A 21876-nucleotide genomic window follows, 5' to 3' on the forward strand; every position below is an offset into this window, starting at 1 on the left:
ATTGAAGTTTGAAGTGACACTATGTCGAAGGTTTTCCAACTTTTAGTTGGGTTGGTTAGGTAAGGTAATAAGTACTGACGGCGAAGGCGCGGCTGGCCTCGTTGTGCGGCAGGCCGGGCGCGGCGGGCGCGTCCAGCCGCGCGCGCAGCAGCTGCTCGCCCGCGCCCAGCAGCAGCGCGCCGTCCGCCGCGCGCGCGCGCATGCGCTCGCGACTGCCATCTTTCCTGCAACACATTTACATAACTTAGGGGCTGGTTCACCATCAATTGATTAGTGTTAACTGACGGTTAAATGTGATGCCGTTTCTATTTGTTTTGTTCGAATAGACGGAGACGGCATCACATTTAACCGTCAATTAACACTAATCAATAAATAAATAAATAAATAAATAAATAAATATCACGGGACAATTCACACCAATTGACCTAGTCCCAAAGTAAGCTTAGCAAAGCTTGTGTTATGGGTACTAAGCAACGGATAAATATAATTATATAGATAGATACATACTTAAATACATATTAAACACCCAAGACCCGAGAACAAACATTCGTATTTTTCATACAAATATCTGCCCCGACACGGGAATCGAACCCGGGACCTCAAGCTTCGTAGTCAGGTTCTCTAACCACTAGGCCATCTGGTCGTCGATCAATGAATGGTGAAACAGCCCCTAAAGGTCCTTACCATACGATCTGTAAAGACGAATCCTGCGCACCATCTGGCGTATCGATACTCTTTACACTGAAATAAAAGTAATTGTTTAAAAATAGTTCACACATAGGTTTAAGTAAATTGAACTTGTGGCGTAGCTAGCTTCGAAAACCAAACATACAAACATGTAAAAACATGTTTTATTTAATTTTATTTATGTTATTGAATAACAATGCACAAAATATGCAATTTACCTGTTTACAACGGGCTTTGGCTTTTCGCGTCTCGGAGTAGGCGGGAAACTGGAATATTAAATAACGTTAATTGAAATGAAGGAGATATTATTAAGATTTATGGATGATATTTTACTAATTCAAATTAATGTTATTCTTACTTTTCGCTGTTGGCGGCGTTGGAGGCGGCGAGTTTAGCGCGCAGTCGGTCTACTTCTTCACGCAGCTCTCTGAAAACAAAATTTGTGCAAACTTTGTGTAAATTGCAAAACTTTTAAGGAGTTTTACTATTTTTGGCGTGAACCGTGATTAATTTCAGTCAAGAGGGGACTACTGACGTTTCATATACAAATGTACCGCATTAACACAATCAAGGCTGTAGGCTTTGAGGCGAGGCAATACCGCGTTAGTACCTTTGCTTGCTTCAGCCTTTATCAGGATATGGTGCGTATTTTTAAGTCAAACCAAATGTTAGTTTACTTCAAGAAGTACCGTACTCATTTTATTAATTTTAAATCTGTTCAACTTGCGATGCGAGTTATTTCATCATACAGGTAGAAAAAGTATAGACAATGGCGATAGTTTTTTTAAATACCTACCTGTTAGCACGGCGCAGGGGCGGCGAAGCGGCGGGCCGGCGCCCAGAGCGACCAAACAGTTTGTTGCTCAGTGAACACTTCTTACGGCCCGCTTCCTCTACTTTTGCCTGTACAATCACGGTTGTATTTATTAGCACACATTGAAAAGGAGCTTGAACTTGAGTATATTTTACATTTAATACAGCTAGAAACGTTTAAAATAGAAACCGATACTGTGATAGACCATGACCAGATTGTCATTTAACACTAATCAATGGACGGTGAAACAGCCCCTTAAATTATTTTCCTAAGGGGCTGTTTCACCATCCATTGATTAGTGTTAAATGACAATTAAATGTGATGATTCGAACAAAACAAATAGAGACGGCATCACATTTAACCGTCAGTTAACACTGATCAATGGATGGTGAACCAGCCCCTAAGTTATGTAAAATACCCATGAAAAAAAAACACATCTAATAAACAAAAATCCCTAAAATAAATACTTATTAGTCTACAAATACAACCGTCGATATGTGTAAATTTTATATCAACAGGTTGCAACAAGCAATATGTACAGTTTTTTAGAATAATAGATCAACATTAAAACTATAAACCAGAGGGTTGGCGTTAGGCAGATCGTGTCGGGTGTCAAGCGCCAAGCGCGCCAAGGACTATCGGCATCGTTAGTAAAGCAACTGCCACGAAACTGCAAATTCTTGTACTTTTGAGTTTATCCATAGACTCCTTTGAGAGACCACATATGACGCAACCAGCTTGAAACCGGTGTGAAACGCGTTGCAAACCAGTTGCATTGAAACCGGCGTGCAGGAAAGTCGTGTTTGCGTTTCATCGGTTTGGCATCTTTTTCGGTGGAATACAATGGCTGACGACGAAGACAAAAACATTAAATTTGTGTTGGAAGTTGACTTTTGCTCATAAGATAACAATCCATGATTTTTCCATCACTTTTTTTTGTAATTCTTTGGCAGCCATAAACATACGGCAGTTGATATTCTTTTCAATGTAGGGATGTATCCACACAATTCTTCGTTTACGCCATCTTTGTCACTTGAATTATGTAGACGTCTGTTCTCAAAACAGAAATGATTGTGAATAATTTTATCACATTGTGGTTGTGGCGTGTGTGGAAAACGATTGAAACTGGTTTCAAACCAATAATTTCAAAAAGGTTTCGTTGCAGTTGCGTTTCACCGTGTGTGCTGGGCCTAAGTTGAACCGCTCGTACTAATTTTCTGTATAGCGGGCGTTACCTGCAGGAAGTCAATAAGCTTGGCCTGCTGTCGTAGTGTGGCGTCGGCCTTGGTCTCGCGAGTACGCCACCACGCTGTCGCCGCGTCCGCCGCCTCGCGTGCGCTCGCCACCTCTTCCTACGGATATTAAGTAATTACCATGCATTTTGGGTAAGACTTTAATGTGGAAAAAACTGTACCCTTAGGATAACAATTTTATTGATGACGAGTGCAGCTGATAGTTTAAGGAGTAAAAAGTACGGGCCAATGCACACGGCGTATTTTTTTGGGGCATGCAACGCGCATTTTGTGAACGTGCGTTAACGGTGCCAAAAAGCTATATTTCATTTTAAGCGCGTTAACTGCACATCGTCTGTGCACAAAAAATACGCCGTGTTCTATGTCATACGTATTGAAATAGCATACATAACGGACCAACGAAAAAAACGTGTCCAATTTCATGTACATTCTTTTTTTTACACCAAATAAATTTATTCTATTCTATTTAATACTTTCTGACTCAAACTGACGGACTAAATAGAATAAATATTTTTCACAACACTGCATGAAAATGTGGCCATAGATAACCTTATCAAAACCTTATTATAACCTTGCAAAATACGACAACAATGTAGCAAGTTACGCTAACAGGTCGTATCTAAATATATATTTCATAGTACGATACGACTTTTTCGAATATATTTCAGAATAATTTTCTCGGCCTGTTGAAACTTCAATTGGACCAATAAAACTAATCGTCTGCTGCATGTGAAATTAAGTTTTTCTTAAACGCATAATATGCACAAAATGCTTTAATTTTTTGAAGTATGAAAAAACGTCATAGCATTAATTAACTTTTTAAGCCTGCTGCACACGGCACTGCACTGGCTAAAGAGCCAGGCTGCCCAGTGCGCGAGCAAAGCAGTCTTTGGATTGTATTGTTTAGCGATGTTTTTTATTTCCTCTCAGTAGTCGTGAAAAGCACAATGTTTGTCTTGGTCAAGTGTAGATGAACTCGTATTATCGAAGGCTTCCCCTTCGAACTAACTCACTCGTTCTTCGATTGCTTACTTTCCAGACTCTACAACAATGTACTATTTTTAATCACCTAAAATGTTAAAATTACTAAGTGAAGTTGTGAACACCCCAGGTCACTCGTCGTCACCTGTTTGTCTGCGAGCTGCGCCTGCAGCTGCAGCGCGGCGGCGTGGTGGTCGTGCGCGCGCGTGCGCAGCGCGGCGCACTCCTCCTGCAGGTCGCGCACGCGCCGCGCCGCCGCGCCCAGCGCCGCCTCCGCCGCCGACCGCGACCCCTCCAGCGACGCCACCACGCTCTCCAGCTCCGCCACGCGCGCCTCGCGGTTCTCCAGACGCTCCTGTCAATAACTGCTGCGTTAGCTTTTTTTGGGTTGAGTCGCATTAAAGGCCACAGATACTAGGTCCTTGCTTTTATTTACTTGATTTTAGTTTTCAAAATGTATAAAAAGTGCTTTATAGAGATGGCGGCGGCATGCAGTCTATCGACCGACTTATCTACCAATGAAAATGGGCCTAAAAGGTTTTTTACAAAAAGTGTTGGCATCCAGAGATGGAAATAAAAGGCAAATCTTAGCACCATCTCATAACACATAATTCATTGGAAAGAATTTCTGTTCGGCTTAGTGGTAGGCATCGCGCCGCTGTAGCGTGCGTTACCCTGAGCCGCTGCAGCTGCGCGCCGCTGTGGCGCGCCTGGTCGCGCGCGGCGCCGTGCTGGTGCTGCGCGAGCGCGGCGGCGGCGGACTGCTCGGCGGCAGCGCGCTCCGCGTTGGCGAGTCGCTCCGCCACGCAGCTCAGCTCCGCGCGCATGCGCTGTACCTCCGTCTAGACACACAACCATACGTGTCTCAATGAGGGCTATCGTTTTTAGTCTCACTAGATGGCGCACTGTTGCGTGAGGTTTATATGTGTGGCTTTCAGAGTCTGTTATTACGGGCGTTAAAACAAAGTTTAGATTAAAATCCTATTTAATACACCTTAAAACCGTACCATAAAAATATCCAGCAACCACAGTGTTGCTTAGTCCCGTTTTGTTCGGAAAAAAAGGGAGGACAAAAGTTTCCGAAAGACAAAACTGTCTCAAAACACAGACATTCCTTGCCCCGTAATGCATAATTGCCATAATTAATTTCAGGTAATGCAAAATATTCACAAAATTATTCTAATTATAAATAAACCCGCGTAGCTCATCCAAAAACTATGAGATTTGACGGAGACCTCATGCTACACTAGCGCCTCTAGCGGCGAATTCATTCGCGATAGCCCTCATTATACCCCCAAAGCTTCCGCTTGCTGCTAGAGTTAAATAGTAGTCGCTTATTGACGAAATGTATGATTATGAATAATTTTCGTATAACGCACACAAATAATCCTAATAGGCTGGATTCCTAAAATATTTAGTCTGCTAGACAAATATCGGAAATGTTTTTTTTTTCAATAAAAAAAAATATGGACGAATAGCCGGTTAAATTCCGTGTAATGTCACACACTAAGGCAGGGGTCACCAAATGGCGGACCGCCGACCTATTTTGTGCGGAGCGGACCTTTAGTAAACGGTAACTTGTATTGTATTACTGAGACGTAGTTTAATAAAATGTATCCCGCGCTTTAACTGTCTCAGTTGCCGTCAATTCGACAACGGACGACCGGACCGCGATGATAATTTTATTTTAAAAACTGGACCCGTGAAGAAACTAAATGGCGACCCCTGCACTAAGGAATGACGCTACAGACCCCCACTCCTGAACTTTGACGCGATTAATCTTTGTAATTTATTGTTTGATTGACAAAATAAAAAACACGTTTTCAATATTTTCTGATAATCTAACTGACGGACTGAATAGAATATACTATTTTTGCCCGAGAGTCTACCCAATGCCTCTAACTTTTGCACATGAACGCACGCAAATCATCGCACAAAAATAATCACAATTACGTTATTTTTAATACAAAAGCAAATGCGCCACTTTTAACTAATCCCAAAAATGGATGACGTAATTTTAGATTTTTTCCTTATAAGCATATTGCACAAAATTAAATACAAATTAGGATTTCAACGGCAAATATCACTTAAAACGATGATAAGATTTTTTTAACAAATGTGATGACCGTTCAGCTTACAAAAATTTAAAATACTTGCATCTTGAAAAAATTACTAGTTGGGTATCACACTTCAATTTACCTCCTATTGAATGGATGATGCACACACATTCAATAACAAGCATTAACAAACAACAACAATACTAATAGTTATATTTATTTAACAATAATTACCTCGAGATCCTTGTTTTTGATTTCATGTATGTCTGATAACTTTTCCAAATCGATCAACTGCTCCTCCAACAAACTGCATGCTTCTTGTAGCGCTTTGTTATTCTGCGAAGAAAGAGCGAAAGTTAGCAGCTTTCGACGATTAACGCAAAAAAATTACATACCTAGCGTATAATTAACGTATTAGCCTTACCGCTTTCAGCATGTACGTAGGGTACTGTTCATAAAGTCGGCTATTTCTTTTGCAATAATAGATAATGAAGGTGGTGATAAACAATAGCCATATTACCACGAGTACTTAGAAACGAATGTTAGTTTATAAATTAACTGTCGTTTTAGGTTTGTGTAAAACGTACCGTTCCAGGAAAAGTGGCAAAATTCGTATGACGAGCACAAAAATCTACATAAAGTTTGAGCGTCATTGGTTACCGTATCGAAATAGTTATTGAAGGCGGCCAAAGCAAAGTCGGCCGCTTGGCACCTGCCCTGCAGCAGGTCGGCGGCGAGGGCGTGTCGCAGCCGCCGCGCCCACGCGCCGTCGCGCGACCGCCGCGCGAACGCACCCAAACCGCACCAGTTCCGCAAATACGCCGGCTTAGGCCGCACCGGAGGCTTCTCGTTTGTCTTACGCTTAGAACGATATTGGAAATCCGATATGTTCGCGAAAATATTCATTTTGGCGTGCTTGAACGACATCTTAGCATCGTGAGTAAAGGTACGGTGAGAGATCACGACTGACTCGGAGCGCGCGCTCTGGGCATTAAGACAATGCTTGTTTGCATAACATAGAGATCAACACGCGCATCATCCTTTGGTATTCCGATAAACATTGACGAGTTCATTCTTTTTGATAAATAGCAAACAATTATGCACGTTTAATTTATTAAAAATAAGAAAACTGTTCCGCTGTTTTTATTAACCCCCGACGCAAAAAGAGGGGTGTTATAAGTTTGACCGCTATGTGTGTCTGTGTGTCCGTCTGTGGCATCGTAGCTCTTAAACGGGTGGACCGATTTGAATGCGGTTTTTTTATTTATTTGAAAGCAGGTTTTCTAGCGATGGTTCTTAGACATGTTGTATCAAAATCAGTTCTGCCGTTTTTGAGATATTGAACTTTGAAGTGACAAAGTCGGGGGTTTTCCATCTTTTTGTTGGTTAGGTTATTTTAGAATTTGTAGTTCAAAATGGATTCGATTAGGGTTCGTCAGCTTTATCGTTTTTTAGAGTTCCGTAGCCAATGGATCATGGATGGCACCGGACATTACAGTACCGCAAATAAACTTTTAAAATTTTGCCCAACTTGTTATGTTGTAGTTATAGATATTTACTTGTTTAGCATAATCTAGATACATATCCTAAAAATAACGTAACTATAATGTACAAGACTCCTTCCTAAGTCACTTTGCTTGGAAAAGCTACATTAAAAGCTGGCTGCAATTCTGCACTAGATGCTGGCCGAAAAGTTTGTGTTCCCTCGCTCCACGGACCCAATGTTTCTACAGTAAAAGCTGCAAATACGTAGTTTCCTAAAAGCCCTGCGTATTTCCGGCGTTTTGCTGACTCAGTTAGTGCTGCCCTGTCTGCTCTGAGCGATAACGAGATTGAAGGCGCTAGGGTATAATCAAGGTCACGAATATATACATATATAATGTTACCAAGATATCAAAAATATTTAGGGGCTGTTTCACCATCCATTGATTAGTGTTAACTGGCGGTTAGGTGTGATGCCGCCTCTATTTGTTTTGTTCGAATAGACGGAGACGGCATCACATTTAACCGTCGGTTAACGCCAATCAATGGATGGTGAAACAGCCCCTTAGACTACTAACTTTAAGGTCGATGTATAAATTATACAATACATATTTGACGCTATGGTTGTATAGATTATGCCAACGACTGTACATCTGTACATGTGGCATTCAATCATGGGCAAGTCCGACTCGCACTTCTTTGGTTTTTAAATTAATATAAATTGATTAACAAATAAAGTTGGTGATAGCGTGGTGCCGTAACAACTCGATTCCCACCGAGCCACCTCCATTCTTCACGTGACCTCAGCGATGACACATATGGAGCAGGTTGTGTTGTGCACACTAGGTGCGAGGTGTTGCATCCGAAGACATCATTAACTCACGCTTCTGTCACTTTCCTGGTTGCCTAATAAAAATAATCACTCCACATCACTGCTTGAGAGAGATCGTTAACTTTGTACATACCTTATGCGCTTTATTATAAAAAAGTCTTAGAACTACTTCAAAATCGATTGCGCATGTCTGGTAGGCTTCTAGAGCACTGGTTCGAAGCGCGTGGTAGCCGTAGCTTGGGATAAAAGTACTGCGGGGCAATCTAGGTGCAGCCATGATAGAACGCCAACGCTGAATGAACTCGAGGTACACAATTGTTCCATCAAACAAATTGACAGAATTCTTGAAATGCATAATCCTGCTTTGTTTATTGACAACATTCTGTTTATTGTCGGAGGCAAGGAATTCTTGTTTACGGGATCGTAGGGACGCTTGGAGCCAGGAGCGAAACTAAGTCGAAGCAATGCAATTGTGGCAACGAGTCTATGCTAGAAATGCTTATGGTTGAAGACGATTCGTTGATTTACTCATATTAAAAGTGAATTCATTTTTTTTTTGCTTGTTTGCTGCATTCAAATCTTGCAAGTAGAGTTTTGGCCTCTTCTAGTGGTCGGTTTGTTTGACTTTAAGGGGCTGTTTCACCATCCATTGATTAGTGTAAACTGACGGTTAAATGTGATGCCGTCTCCGTCTATTCGAATAAATAAATAGAGACGGCATCACATTTAACCGTCAGTTAACACTAATCAATGGATGGTGAAACAGCCCCTAAGTTTGGTAAATATAATGTAGATTGGATGACAATGCAAGTAACCGCCAGCGCCAGCACCGCCACCGCGATCGAGTCACGCACCGCTGCTTAGTAAGAGCTTAGTCGTGCTTAGTATCAGTTTGCATTCGTCAGTGCTTTATAGGTTAATACAAACTAGTTTCGACCGGTGGTGATTTGAGTGATGCTTGCTTATAAAATCGATTTCACGGATGAAATTTAGCTTGGTGCTTTAAATTTAACTGCAGCAGGCGTATGGGCCACTGCTTCCCCTGCCCAATAAGACTGACCTGCGCAAGTTCGTTAGCGTGCGCGCGCAGTTCCGTGAGCTCGTCGCGCAGCTGCCCGTGCTCGCTGCTGTCTGGGCCACTGCGTCCCCTGCCCAATAATACTGACCTGCGCAAGTTCGTTAGCGTGCGCGCGCAGTTCCGTGAGCTCGTCGCGCAGCTGCCCGCGCTCGCGGCTGCTCTGCTCCTCTTGATCCTCCGCGTGCATGCGACGTTTTTCGCTGTATTGCAGCTCGCTCTTTAACTTGCGAATGTCGTTCCGAGACCTAGTCAAGGTAAACCAATAATAAACATCATGGATCAACTGACACCAATTGATCTATTATTTCCAAAAAGCTAGTACGATGACTGCACCAATTTCTGAGACAGCAAAGCGTGCATGAATATTAGATAAGACTATATTTCTAGGGCCGGTGGGATGTGTAAGATATTTTAGACGCTACACTAACATATTAATGCCGGCGACTACTATTGGTATTAGACAATGAAGAAATATACAACGTCAGAAGGGGGTACCAACAGTGAGATTTCCCGTTCTTTAACGGTCTCGACGTTGTACAAATGTGAATTCATGAGTGCAGAGAGCAATGAGGGCTATCGCGTATGAATTCGCCGCTAGAGGCGCTAGTGTAGCATGAGGTCTCCGAAATGAAAAATCTCATAGTTTTTGGGTGAGTTACGCGGGTTTATTTATAATTAGAATAATTTTGTGAATATTTTGCATTACCTGAAATTAATTATGGCGAATTATGCGTTACGGGGCAATGAATGTCTGTGTTTTGAGACAGTTTTGTCTTTCGGAAACTTTTGTCCTCCCTTTTTTCCGAACAAAATGGGACTACGCAACACTGTGGTTGCTCGATATTTTTATGGTACGGTTTTAAGGTGTATTAAATATGATTTTAATCTAAACTTTGTTTTCACGCCCGTAATAACAGACTTTGAAAGCCACAATTAAAAACCTTACGCAACAGTGGCGCCATCTAGAAAGACAAAAAACGATAGCCCTCATTGGTACGTATGTGCCGTCACGGTAACGGGATTGACATAAACGGGATAGTGTTCAGTGTAGTGCGTTAAAACTTTCAACCATTTGGGTTAATAACGCATATTTCAAGCTCCAACTAACAACGTTACCTATCAACTTCAGCCTGCGCAGTCTCATGCTGTTTCTGCAACTTCTCCAACAGCTCCTTAACCCTCGCCGCCTCTTTAGTGGCCTCTTCGTACTGGGGTTTAAGCGCATCTAATTCATTCTTAAGTTCGGTAGCTTTTCTCTCCGCGGTCCTGCGTGCTTCGGTGACGGTTGATAACCGTTCTTCTGCGCGTTTCAAGTCGCGGGCGGTTGTCTTGGCTTCGACCGAGAGGTCGTTAAACTCGCGCTCCTGGGGAATTAAGTGTTTAAAATTGGGATGGATTTCAATATAACTAACTTTATTATCTTTCCGTAAGTAAACTTTCGCTTACTATTTCTGGTGTACAATAAAGAGTCTTTTTATTGTATTGTAAACTGAAGCAGTGGTAAGAGTCGGTTATTGAGAGTAGCTTACCTTGCGCCACCTCGCTAGATTGGCGGTCCTGGCTTCTTGGCGCAAAGCAGCCATTTCGTCAGCACGCGCCTGTAAAATGGACACAAAGTTAGTACGTATGTTTTCATAAGATATAATAATATGGCGCTGGTGGTAAGTGTTTAGACAGTTAACGCATTCTGTGCTTAAATAGCAGTCATCATCAGAAATAAAGGGCAAGTAAAAACGTATTTAACAGTAAATTAAGACAGTCACTGTGGTGTGGTGGTGCTGATTTGGGTTTGTGTGATTGTGTGTCTTCTTACAGTGTGGCGATGGAGGAACTGCATGACCACAAATTCGTTGCTTAACTATCGTAACGTCTACATAAAAAAAATGTTTGTATAAACTAGTTGACCTGTAGCTGTGTCTCTGCGCGCTGCAACTGTTCCCGCAGCACGGCGGCATGCGGCGCGGCGTCCGCCAGGCTCTCCGTGTCGGAGCCCTTGCAGGGCGAGCCTCGCGGGGAGTCTCCGCCCGCGCCCCCGCACCCGCACCCTCCCCCGCGCGCCTCCAGGGCCGTCACTTCGCGCTCCAACTGACGCACCAGCTGCTCCAGCGTGCTCACCTGATGATCAATTTCATTCTATATGCCAATTCAATTTGATGCTCGCAACTTTTGCGTTCTGGGAGAATTTTGCATTTTCCCAGGATAAAACGTGTCAATTCTTGAATTTGACAAATGCTAGGTATATTATTATGAAAATTTAGAATAGACACTGTAGCGTGCATTGAGTAAACAGCAGAGAAGTAGGCAGTGGGGGGGTGGCAAGCTGCTGTGGCGCCAACTAGCAGCTGGCTACCCTAGAATTGACCCGATGCACGCCAAACATTCACTTCACTAAACAATGTCTGTACGAACTCTGTTATACAGGCAGGCGGGCATACTGCTATTATTTTTAACACTGTTGCTATCGGCTGGAACCTATTATCATTGGCTTGCTGTATCTGCTGCTATTTTTAAACTGTATGTTATAAGCTGTCGGTTCGCCAGAATAAAATATGTTTAACGAAGAGAAAAATTAATTCGGTTAAAAATTGGATATAGTGATTTTTGAAATATAATATACATTGTATTAAAATCGTTCCGTGCGTATAGCCACTTAGTTGGCTCGGCAGTTGGTTACCTTCTCGCGATGCCTGGCGTCGTCCTGCAGCGCGGCGGCGGCGCGCGCGTCCGCCGCGTCGAGACGCTCGTTGAACCGCGCCTCGGTGCGGCTGCACTGATCCTCCAACGCCGCCTCGCGCGACGCCGCCTCTTCCAGCCTGCGCTGGAGCTCCTATAGTTATCGATAAAATTAAGCTTTAGCCAAGAGATTCCAGTTGAGCAAAGTCACGGCGTTAGGAACTAAGTCGTCCCACCAACGCCTTTTGGACCTACCACGTCGCCGTCATCCAGTCTGTGGTACAGACGAACCTGACTCATGTACCGGGGTGGAACCTTTTAATAATCAATTACACTATGATTTCCATTAGATATTATTTCCTTCCTTCTTGCCGAGGATTGCTTTGAAGATTGTATTGTTCCTGAACCTAATGAGACTGGAGCCTTCCAGGCGAGTCGATTCCATTATAAAAAGACTAACTTTTGCCCGCGGCAAGCCTATGTCACTCTCGGGCCCATAAACTATATCTATGCCAAAAATCACGTCTATCCGTCGCCCCGTTACGGCGTGAAAGACGGACAAACGCACAAACATACAAACACACTTTCGCATTTATAATATTAGTATGGATTGGAATAAATACCTCAAACGGGCGAAAGGGGGTGATAACTAGCACTAGGTGGAGCTAGGTGGAGATTAAGGAGCTAAAGAAGTACTAACTCTCCTAACTAAAGCTCCTTTATAATGAACATCCGGTCTCTGAAGTAGAGTTACCTGTAGTTGAGCTTGCAGCGTGGAGGCGCGCACGCGTTCGTGCGTCAATTGCAGCTGCGCTTCCTTCAACTGATCCGTGGACGCGGTCGCCACGCGCTGCTTCTCGCCTAACGACTCCTGCGTAAAACGGTACATTTTTATGATGTGTCAACTCGAGTTGTGCTTGGCTAGCATGCAGGACAAAATTCGCTGTAACTTTGAGAATGAACTCGGGTAGAGTTTGAAACGAGTCGACATTTTGTAGCGGTTTGTGGGACAATAGTGTTTATGTGGAACTAGAGGAGGGCGGGCGGCTCAATCAATCAAATTCTTTATTGCAAGTTACGTTGAAATTTCAAAGGTCTTTAAAAAAACTGAACAAATATATACACGTAGGTAACGTATGCAGCGAGTTTCGTAAAGGCGTAGCTAAAGATAGTTAATCAATATGGACCACCGCAAAGTAACTCGTGAACCAATCAATTAGGTCATGGCTGCTCAACCATAAACCGTGTTTGGACTGTGTGGCCCGTTAACACTTTTTGTGCACTCCGTTTGGCCCGACAGTCAAAGAGGCTGAGCAGGCTTGAATTAAGTCATCATGCGTATCAACAATGTGATTATACCTGAACAGCCGCAAGTTCTCGCCTCGCATCCTCAAGCTCGACGCGCAGACTCCGGCTCTCAGCCTCGGCCTCCACGAGCCGCTTCTCGAGCTGTTCCCGGGCGCGAGTCTCCCTCGCGGCGGTGGCCTCCGCGGCGGCGGCCCGCGCGCCCGCCTCGCGAGTCTCCGCCTCGCCACCGCTCAGCGTTTGGCGACGCAACGCGCGCTCTTTCGCTATTGTGTCCTGACGATTGAGGATTCAAATTAAGAGAGATGGTAATAATAATAACTTATTGATCGGTGTGCTTTGTCGATGGCTTTATAAAATCTTAGTTCCAAGTGACCGCGGAAGTGGGCAAAAGCGCGCCGAAATGCCCCCAAATCAAACGTCAATAACGAGCTCTGGTGCTTGAGAAATTGATCGAAATGAGCGGTAAATTTGCTCCTCCCTTCACGAAATACTTCCGCGGTCACCGTCTTTTGCTTAAGATACAAAATGTACACTGGAATATATATTAAAATAAACAGGATTAGACATGGACTGACTATTAATTGTCTTCAAAAATGGATTAGGGCTGAAACCAAATGGGTATCTAATAAAATAAAATAATAATAAAATAAGCTAATAAGTACGTTTAAAAGCTGAAACTACTTTTTAACCCGACAGCGGCATAGGCAAGCTTTAGATGTATTATTATGTGGACGGCACTAACTAGTAAACTACAACTACTAAGCGTCTACGAGACTCACAATCGCTCGTACGTTGATCTCTGTGATAGTCCGGTGCCGCAACTGCTGCGCTTGCTCTAGTATGGCCTGGCCACAGTAAAACAATACAGTCTTTCTACTTACCCATTGTACAACAATAATGGAGACTACAATATTTAGCCGATCACAATTGAAACTAGGCCTACTGCAGTGTCGCCGCGTTAAGTTTTCGTGTCAGGATAGATTCAGTCAGTTTAAACATATTATACGACAGTGTCCGTAATAATTTATTGGTACGATTGACTTTCGTTGGACCTTAACCGAAAGATCCCTTTAGCGATTCGGGTTAGTCCTATTGGAACTATGATTAAAGGTGTGCTCGAGTGCCTTTCCTATATTCAAAAACCAATAAATTTGAATATTTATAAACATATTTGTGTTTTGAAAGCTACTTACAATCTATATGATTCTGAAGCATAAATTATCGAATGTTTCGTAATATTAGAGCACAAACCTTATAGTGTTTATGTTGCGCTCTCGCAGAGTCCGCGTCAGCGATGGCCCGCGCGCACTCAGATTGCATCTCGCTCACTCTCGCCTCGAGGCGCGCTATGCCGTTGCGCAGGCTGTCCCGCTCGCACGCCAGCTCGCTCGCTTGCTGCTGCGCGACTCGCAACTCCGAACTGTTGCGTTCCGAGGCAGCTGACATTAGTTCTTGGTTGGTGCGTTCTAGCGCCATGCGTTCCTCTTTCTCTATCTCGATTTGACGTTCCAGGCGTCTGTTGGAAGTGTATCGCGGGTTATCATTTAATGATGGAAAATTGACTGACAAAATATCCTAAGATTGGCTGACAGGATCACACAATACTTAACCTCGTAACGAAACTATGTTAATCAAGCTGTCATTGTGCTTTACGACAAACTGCTCCAATAATGTTTCTTCAAGGTTAAGGCTGCGTAAAGCTGCGCAGCTCTAGAGGAAACGGCTCGGCGGAACGAGGCTAGCCCTTTCGAACCCAGCCGAGTATGAAACGAGTCACGACAAAGGAACCTTATGTACAATCTATATAAAATTTAAATTCAAATGTAATTAACCCGCACGATCGTATCAGCTGGGGTGAAAATTGCTAGAGAAACGGAGCCTAAAGTCGTGTTCACAAACTTGTTCTGCAGACTGAGCGCCGTGATCTCCGCCTGGAGGCGCGCGCGCGTGCGCTCGGCGTCGTCGTCGGCGGCGCGGCGCGCGCGCTCGGCCGCCGCGCCTGCCGCCGCCTCCGCCGCCGCCAGCTTGCCTTGCAGCGACAAGATCTCGCGCGCCCGTGTCGCTGCCAGCTTTTCTGCGGACCTGATCGAACCACACTCGAAATTCGGTTTCGAAATTTAGATTCGAAATTCCGATTCGGGATTTCGTAAATACATCACACTCGTATACGTTTATTTCAATTCTGAACGCACAGGCCACCGTGCGGAATTCCGAATCAGAGAAAAGTTCTAACGGAAAACTACTGTCCGTATGTGGTAGGTCCATAGATTTGTATGGATTTACTGCGTTTGAAATCCCGAATTCCGAGAAACGGAATTCCGAGTGTATATAGCGGCCCTTGGATAGATAGATCGATAGAATCTTTAATTACAACAGCATACAGTCGAGTTCATAAACAAACTTAAAACTAGCACCATATATATAAATAAAGTTCATTTGTTTTTATTTCAATTGAGAGCCATGCGACAATGTCCAGAATAGGCGCTAACTCAGCATATACTGCAGTAACCGGCAGTGCTGATGTTCTGTCCGAAACCTAGGGCGTTCGCTATACAAGGCAATCAGTCTGTGCCTCTTTACTCCTTCCAAACAAAGTATTTACCGCTAAAACTTAAAAGTTGAAAGACCTCCAAAGTTTGCTTAGGCGCTCCGATGTTTTGTACACTTCCAAGCATTACTAAAAAACAGTGCGAGTGAAAGATATAACATTGACTTACTTGAATGTGGCTAAGTCTATGGCTGTCGAATCGTGTGATGATGTGCTGAAACCCATGGAGCTGCCGCTGTCGTCTTTATCATCGGGTGCCACGTAAGAATATCCTGGTGTGTTAAAAAAGTTATACCATCTTGTAAAAAGGGAGATTGGACTAAATCTCTTATAGTTCCTATTGAAGTTAGGACAGAATGTGTCTTTGAAATAATCGAATTCATTTATCTAAGAATAAACGTATAAAAAATATATTCGTTGAAGTCTTTCGGACACTCGCGTTTTTTAAACGCGCGTTTATCGTATACGTGATACGTACGCAAGTTGTACGGTTGTTCTATGGAAATAACCCGCGAACGCTTTTCTTTTATTCTATTAGTGATTTTAATTAGAAAATGAAAAGAAAAAAAAAGGTTTGACGATAATGAATTTACTCAGTTATAGTCCGCGCGGCGGTTTAAGATGGCTCGGGAAAATAGAAGGGGCATGCGCAGTAGACATTTCTTCGGTCTATTTGGCGGGGGCAGAGGAGTGAAGGGCGGGTGTGTGTCGACGCCAACGTGTTATTGGTTGATCAGTCGCTCTCCACCGCCCGCGCTCCGTTCATACGTCTCGTGTTCCCTTACGTACTGTCGCGCACAGATTGTTTAATTAATTCTATTTTCATTACGTCGTAGTGGAAAAAAATGACGAAAAATAAAGTTTTAACCAGGCAAGCCAGAAAAGGAAACAACTGAAATTGTGGGTTAATTAAAGGAGGTAAAAAATACAACAGCAGCCACCACGTTATCATTAGAGGAAAATTTGGCAGCACCTATTTAACATTTACACCTAATTGCAAAAAAAATCTTCTTCAATATCGCAAGATGATGTAATGGAAGGAATACCAACACTGCCAAATGGCTAATTTTTACCCGCTTATAAAATTAAATGTCATTATTATATTATGTTTTTAAATTACACATCCCTAAATTTTTATTATGTTCTTTAATTCTCTTCAACGTCATAAATAAGTGATCGCTTTTGTAGCTTGTCACTTTAACCTCATGTTTGAAAAGCCATACCAAATTGTGTAACGACTGTAAGCGACAAGGTACAGAAATGATCACTTATTTATGACGTTGACTGTACCCATGCGCCATTTACCCGCACCAGTTTCCCTGAGCCATCTTCAACCGCCGCGCGGACTATTTATTATTTGATTTCTATTATTTCTATTATTTGATTTATTAAAAAAATAAGTAAAGATAAAGAAGTTAGATAAATGAACAATGTCTCCGGCTAAACAAGATCCAACGGAGCTAATAAAGAGGCAGTTACCGATGAAGGGCAGCTGTCCGGCGAAGGGCGGGCGCGCGCGGAAGGGCGCGGCGTCGGGCGGCGGCGGCGAGCGCGGCGGCGGCGCGAAGTGCGACGCGTCCTCCGGCCCGCGCGTCAGCGGCACCCACGGCGGCGGCTGCATAAATACTTATACATTACACGCCATATCTAGCTTAGGCCACGTACGCACTAAGCGATTAACCGCGCGGTTTAAGCCCGCCGTCTCTTTCTCAAGCGACACTTTGAAGAGGGATGGCGCAATAAATATACTCGCCAACCGAACAATAAACCCTACAAATATTATAAATACGTAAATATAATAGTATAAAAAAAAAATACGCTTTAAAGGTAAACCATATGGTAAGCTAATAATGTACCTGATCTCGTATGGAGTGCACGGAGAGATGCGCGAGCGAGGCGTGCTGCAGCGTGTCCAAATAGTTGAACCGACGCGAGGGCTGTACCCGCAGCAGGCCACGCACCAGCGCGCGCCAGTCGTCCGACGGGCCGTCCGGCGGCGCCTCGAACGGAGGCTCCGCGTGCTCCGACCGCTCGTATCTGGACCACAATACATCGTATTAAGCCCCATTTAGGCCATGCAAGAACTTGCATGTAAGATGAATTACATCTTAGACTGTTGAGGGACAATGAATTCTGCTATCAACCAAATACCGCAATGTAGTGAAACTTGCATGCAAGTTCTTGCATAGTCTAAATGGGGCTTAACGCATGCACAATATGGGTCAATCAACTTTTTAGCGTAGCTTGTAGCCATATCCACATCTATTACCCGCACTCCCGTTGCACACCCGCACTCTCGGGCCAAATACACTTTTATCGTCGCTCTGAGTTTTTCAAAGATTTTAAATATTATACGCTGTTTATCTCCAGTCACCAAAGTGCATATTAACAGTGTTTCGTACCCGTTATGTTAAAATTTATTAAGTGGAAAGTTAAACCCATAGTCTTGTTAAATATAAGAATATAAACAAAAATGTTCAGTAGCTAGTATGTCACTCACTTCTGTATGTTGCTGAGCACCTGCGCGACAGAGTCCCCGTCGCCACTGGAGAACGGCCGCCGCAGCGTCACAAGCTCGAAAGCGATCACGCCCAGCGACCAATAGTCACACGCCGACTGTACACAAATTATGTATTAACAACTACGACTTTATATTATTATATATTTTATTTATTTATATATTTATCTTGGACTAAAATAAGGCAGATATTTTGTGGAATAACGATCTGGTTTTGATAAGTTACGTCTCCAACTGGAATGTGTTATTAAAAAAATAATTCAATATTGACAAAATATCGGATTGAGGAGCATGTACCGTCGCGAACCGGGATTGTTGAGCCACTCGCCGCCATTCATAATTTAACTAAGTTAGACATACTCTGGTCAATATGTGACATGACAATCCGTAGCAAAAGGGTCCTTCCTTTTGCTACGGATTGTCACATATTGTCATTTAATAAACCAGAATAGCACACAGCCAAATTACGAACAGTGGTAAGTGGTTCAACAATCCCTGTTTGCGCTGTACGAGTATAGGTAGAGTCATTCACGATGACGCGTGCCGTGGTTTTTATTACAATGTCATTAATGTCTAATTTTGTCAAAATCACGCGTCTTCGTGGATGGCACTATAGGTATTCAAAAAAAGACCACCAGGAATTCAACTTGTATAAGAATTCATTAGTTCGCTCGCGTGAACCATTCAATTCGGCAACCAAATTGATAATCCGAAATGTGACTAAATTCCTATGGAAATTCCCAAAACTAACATTAAGGTCTTCCTTTACTTTTTATGAAAAATTTGATATTTCGGTATTTTACATAATTATGCTGGAGTATCGGAAGTTGGGTTGTGTTATTCCTGGTTTCCATTTATTACGATTTTCCCTCAAATCGCCGAGCCCCTTGGGGCTTGAAGGAGTAACAATCAAATACACAGGAATCATGTAAGACCTCATATACCTAATACAAATGTCTGTCAGGTTTTGATAGAAAATATTTAACTTAAATATAACAAACCGAATTAGTAAACACACCAGCACCGCAAAGCGGATTTTCCAAATAACAATCCGTTTGTTAGTCACTAAATTTCTTCATTACAATTTACAATCCATTCCATTGAGACAGTCAAAAGGTTCTACTAAAAGTACAAGAATAGAGTTTTCATTTAAAATCATGCATTTGCCATTCCCATTCACTAAACTACAGAAAATATTGTAAGAAAATACGCTTGCGTGCTGTCAGTGTTTCTACTGCTACAGGTTAATCCACATCGCAGTACTCTTTTGATATGTCCAGGTTTCTATAGCTAGAGGTAAATTAGTTTATTAATTTATGATTGGTTCAAAAACCGACTTCACAAACGGCTTCTATTGATGTTGATATATTTTAATTTATATTAATCCTTCAATGGAGTTAGGTTTTGTGCAAAATTGCTGTATAACATTTTGATAAGGATGGTGGTATGTACATAGACACTTTTTGACGCTTAATCAATAAATAAATGTATTTCTTTATTTCTAATAAACTCGTGTATTTAAACAAGAGATTGGAGAATTAAATGTACTATATATGTTTTTATTTAGCTACACTCTAGTGAAGAGGCGGATCCGTCCCACAAGACTTCGCCGATTTTAGGCAGTTTACGCCTAACTAAGAGGGCTTGTGTTGTATTTCCCAAGCGGGCTTAGTTCGATTGGAAACGTAAATTTCAGTTGTGATTTCGCAAATACGTCCCATAAATCAGAGGTGCAAATCTGAGTTCGAACCCACGACCTTGTGCTAGTGCTGGGGAGGTCGAATTTCGTTCGAGAGTGCGAGTTCGAGGCTTATGTACCTGTGCGACTATGCCAGCGTTATTAGAAGACTCAATGGTACGTGATCTACTTAAACCTTCGGACAATCAAAAGAACGGCAAGCCCAAGCGAACCCACAACAGCGGTGTGCACAACGCCGCGACAGCACTCGAGACAGACGGCGTGTCTTGCAGCGCACGCGGCGGCCGCCAGCAGCTCGGGCGCCACGTAGTCCGCCGTGGCCGGCGCCGGCGCCGCCTCGCCGGACGACAGCCGCGCCACCGACCCGAAGTCTGCCAACTTCACGTGCCCGCATCTGTAAGGGAGGCTAAAGTTAAGCGTCCGGGGCTCCGCATTTTGTATTTAACAGATTGTAATATTCTTTGAAAAAAACGAAACGACGAAATTACCACCAACGGGATAAAGCTGCCTGTCCACTGGTGCGGAACGCGGCAGCGGAGCGAGGAGGTAATGTGGAGCGGAGTTGCAGACTGTTTCTGTCCATAGGCGAGGAGATAGATAGCAGAGCAGAGCGAGAAAGTAATGCCGAGCAGAGTTGCGGACTGTTTTTCCATTCGCGGAGCTTCCCCGCTTGCGCTCGTTGCTTTGCCCCGCTTCCCCGCTCTTCTTCCTCACTCCGCTTTCCCGCTCCGCTTTGTATAATTTTTTAAGTAAGAGTACAAACTCAACCAGAGTTCATCCTCAATACAACAATATAACCGATCACCATGCTACCAGATGTTACACTACCACATCTGTCACCATGTGTTGAGTCTAACATCTGGTAGCATGGTGAACAGTTGTTTTGCTCTGAGGATGAATTCTGCTTGAATTCGAAACGCGTCAGTAGTGTGGTAGTGGTGTTAGTTGAGTTGGTGAGATTTGTGTGTGTTCATACAATGTGGAGGTGGAGGATCTGCATGAACACACATTTGTTGCAAAGAAGTAGTTCATCATAAGGTCGCGGGTGAGTTAGTTAACCTCCGCAAAGCAACGCTTGATTCAATAAATTATTATTATCAACAAGAGCAAGTCACCTGTCCAAGAGTATGTTGTGCGGTTTGAGGTCGCGGTGCACGAAGCCTAGCTGGTGGAGCGCCTTGAGCGCATGCGCGACCGACGCCACGTAGAACGCGGCCGCGCGCTCCGACAGCGGGTGGTGCCGGCGCCCGACGAGCCCCGCCAGGTCCCCGCCCGAGCACAGCTCCATCACCAGGTACAGGTTGCTGTTGTCCTGAACATATCACACTCCTCACAAATTGTCCAATCATCAACATAGCAGCCCGACGTCCACCAGTGGAAGCTTTCCTAAGGATCTCCAAGTTAATCTGATTTGGGCTACCCACACCAATGGTACTTTATTATAAGGCCAAAAACAGTAGCATCTAAGTAATGTGATTAGTACAAAACTCTTAAGTTGAACCCTTTCATTAAATGGCTACATCAGAATTAGACAAGAAACCACTATGGCATCAATTGATTAAATTTATAATATGTTTAATCCTATAGTGGGTTCCTTAAAGTTAGCAGCAATAACTTGTCTACAATGCGTCAAGCTGAAATGGCAACCCTTAGCAGACAAATCACCAAAGGGATTGCAAAAGACAGTGGTAGCACGTCATGTGGCCTTAGTAAAAAGGTCCTACGTGCATCTAACATACCTGGAAGGCATACTGCAGCTTGGGGGTCCAGGGTCCAGTGGAGGAGGTGAGAACCTCGCGCTCGTCTTCGGCGGAGCCCGGGCGCCGCCGAGCTAGCTCCTTGCGTACACATTTCAGCGCATACACATCACATGTTTCTTTCTCACGCACCATCTGGAAGGACAACAGAAGTGCGAGTTCTATATTTTTAATAATAAAAAAAACTGT

General features: G+C 43.5%; 1 protein-coding gene across 1 annotated transcript in view; it reads right to left on the reverse strand.

Annotated features, from left to right (window-relative positions):
- Positions 1–21876, reverse strand: part of LOC141431189 (uncharacterized) — a 30345-nt gene that overhangs the window by 6085 nt on the left and 2384 nt on the right. The window contains exons 3-28 of the mRNA XM_074092247.1: positions 21670–21822; positions 21046–21242; positions 20147–20324; positions 18214–18329; positions 17570–17750; positions 17193–17328; positions 15883–15985; positions 15065–15247; positions 14417–14681; positions 13945–14010; positions 13217–13438; positions 12612–12728; positions 11859–12011; positions 11090–11299; positions 10714–10782; positions 10301–10548; positions 9273–9429; positions 6027–6128; positions 4410–4577; positions 3881–4090; positions 2737–2853; positions 1484–1590; positions 1046–1114; positions 906–953; positions 685–741; positions 80–224 (exon numbers count right to left, since the gene is read on the reverse strand). Coding sequence (XP_073948348.1) covers positions 80–224; positions 685–741; positions 906–953; positions 1046–1114; positions 1484–1590; positions 2737–2853; positions 3881–4090; positions 4410–4577; positions 6027–6128; positions 9273–9429; positions 10301–10548; positions 10714–10782; positions 11090–11299; positions 11859–12011; positions 12612–12728; positions 13217–13438; positions 13945–14010; positions 14417–14681; positions 15065–15247; positions 15883–15985; positions 17193–17328; positions 17570–17750; positions 18214–18329; positions 20147–20324; positions 21046–21242; positions 21670–21822 — 3777 coding nt within the window. The remainder of the gene's footprint in view (positions 1–79; positions 225–684; positions 742–905; positions 954–1045; positions 1115–1483; positions 1591–2736; positions 2854–3880; positions 4091–4409; positions 4578–6026; positions 6129–9272; positions 9430–10300; positions 10549–10713; positions 10783–11089; positions 11300–11858; positions 12012–12611; positions 12729–13216; positions 13439–13944; positions 14011–14416; positions 14682–15064; positions 15248–15882; positions 15986–17192; positions 17329–17569; positions 17751–18213; positions 18330–20146; positions 20325–21045; positions 21243–21669; positions 21823–21876) is intronic.

Source organism: Choristoneura fumiferana, chromosome 9, assembly GCF_025370935.1.
Source record: "Choristoneura fumiferana chromosome 9, NRCan_CFum_1, whole genome shotgun sequence".
NCBI classification, from domain to species: domain Eukaryota; kingdom Metazoa; phylum Arthropoda; class Insecta; order Lepidoptera; family Tortricidae; genus Choristoneura; species Choristoneura fumiferana.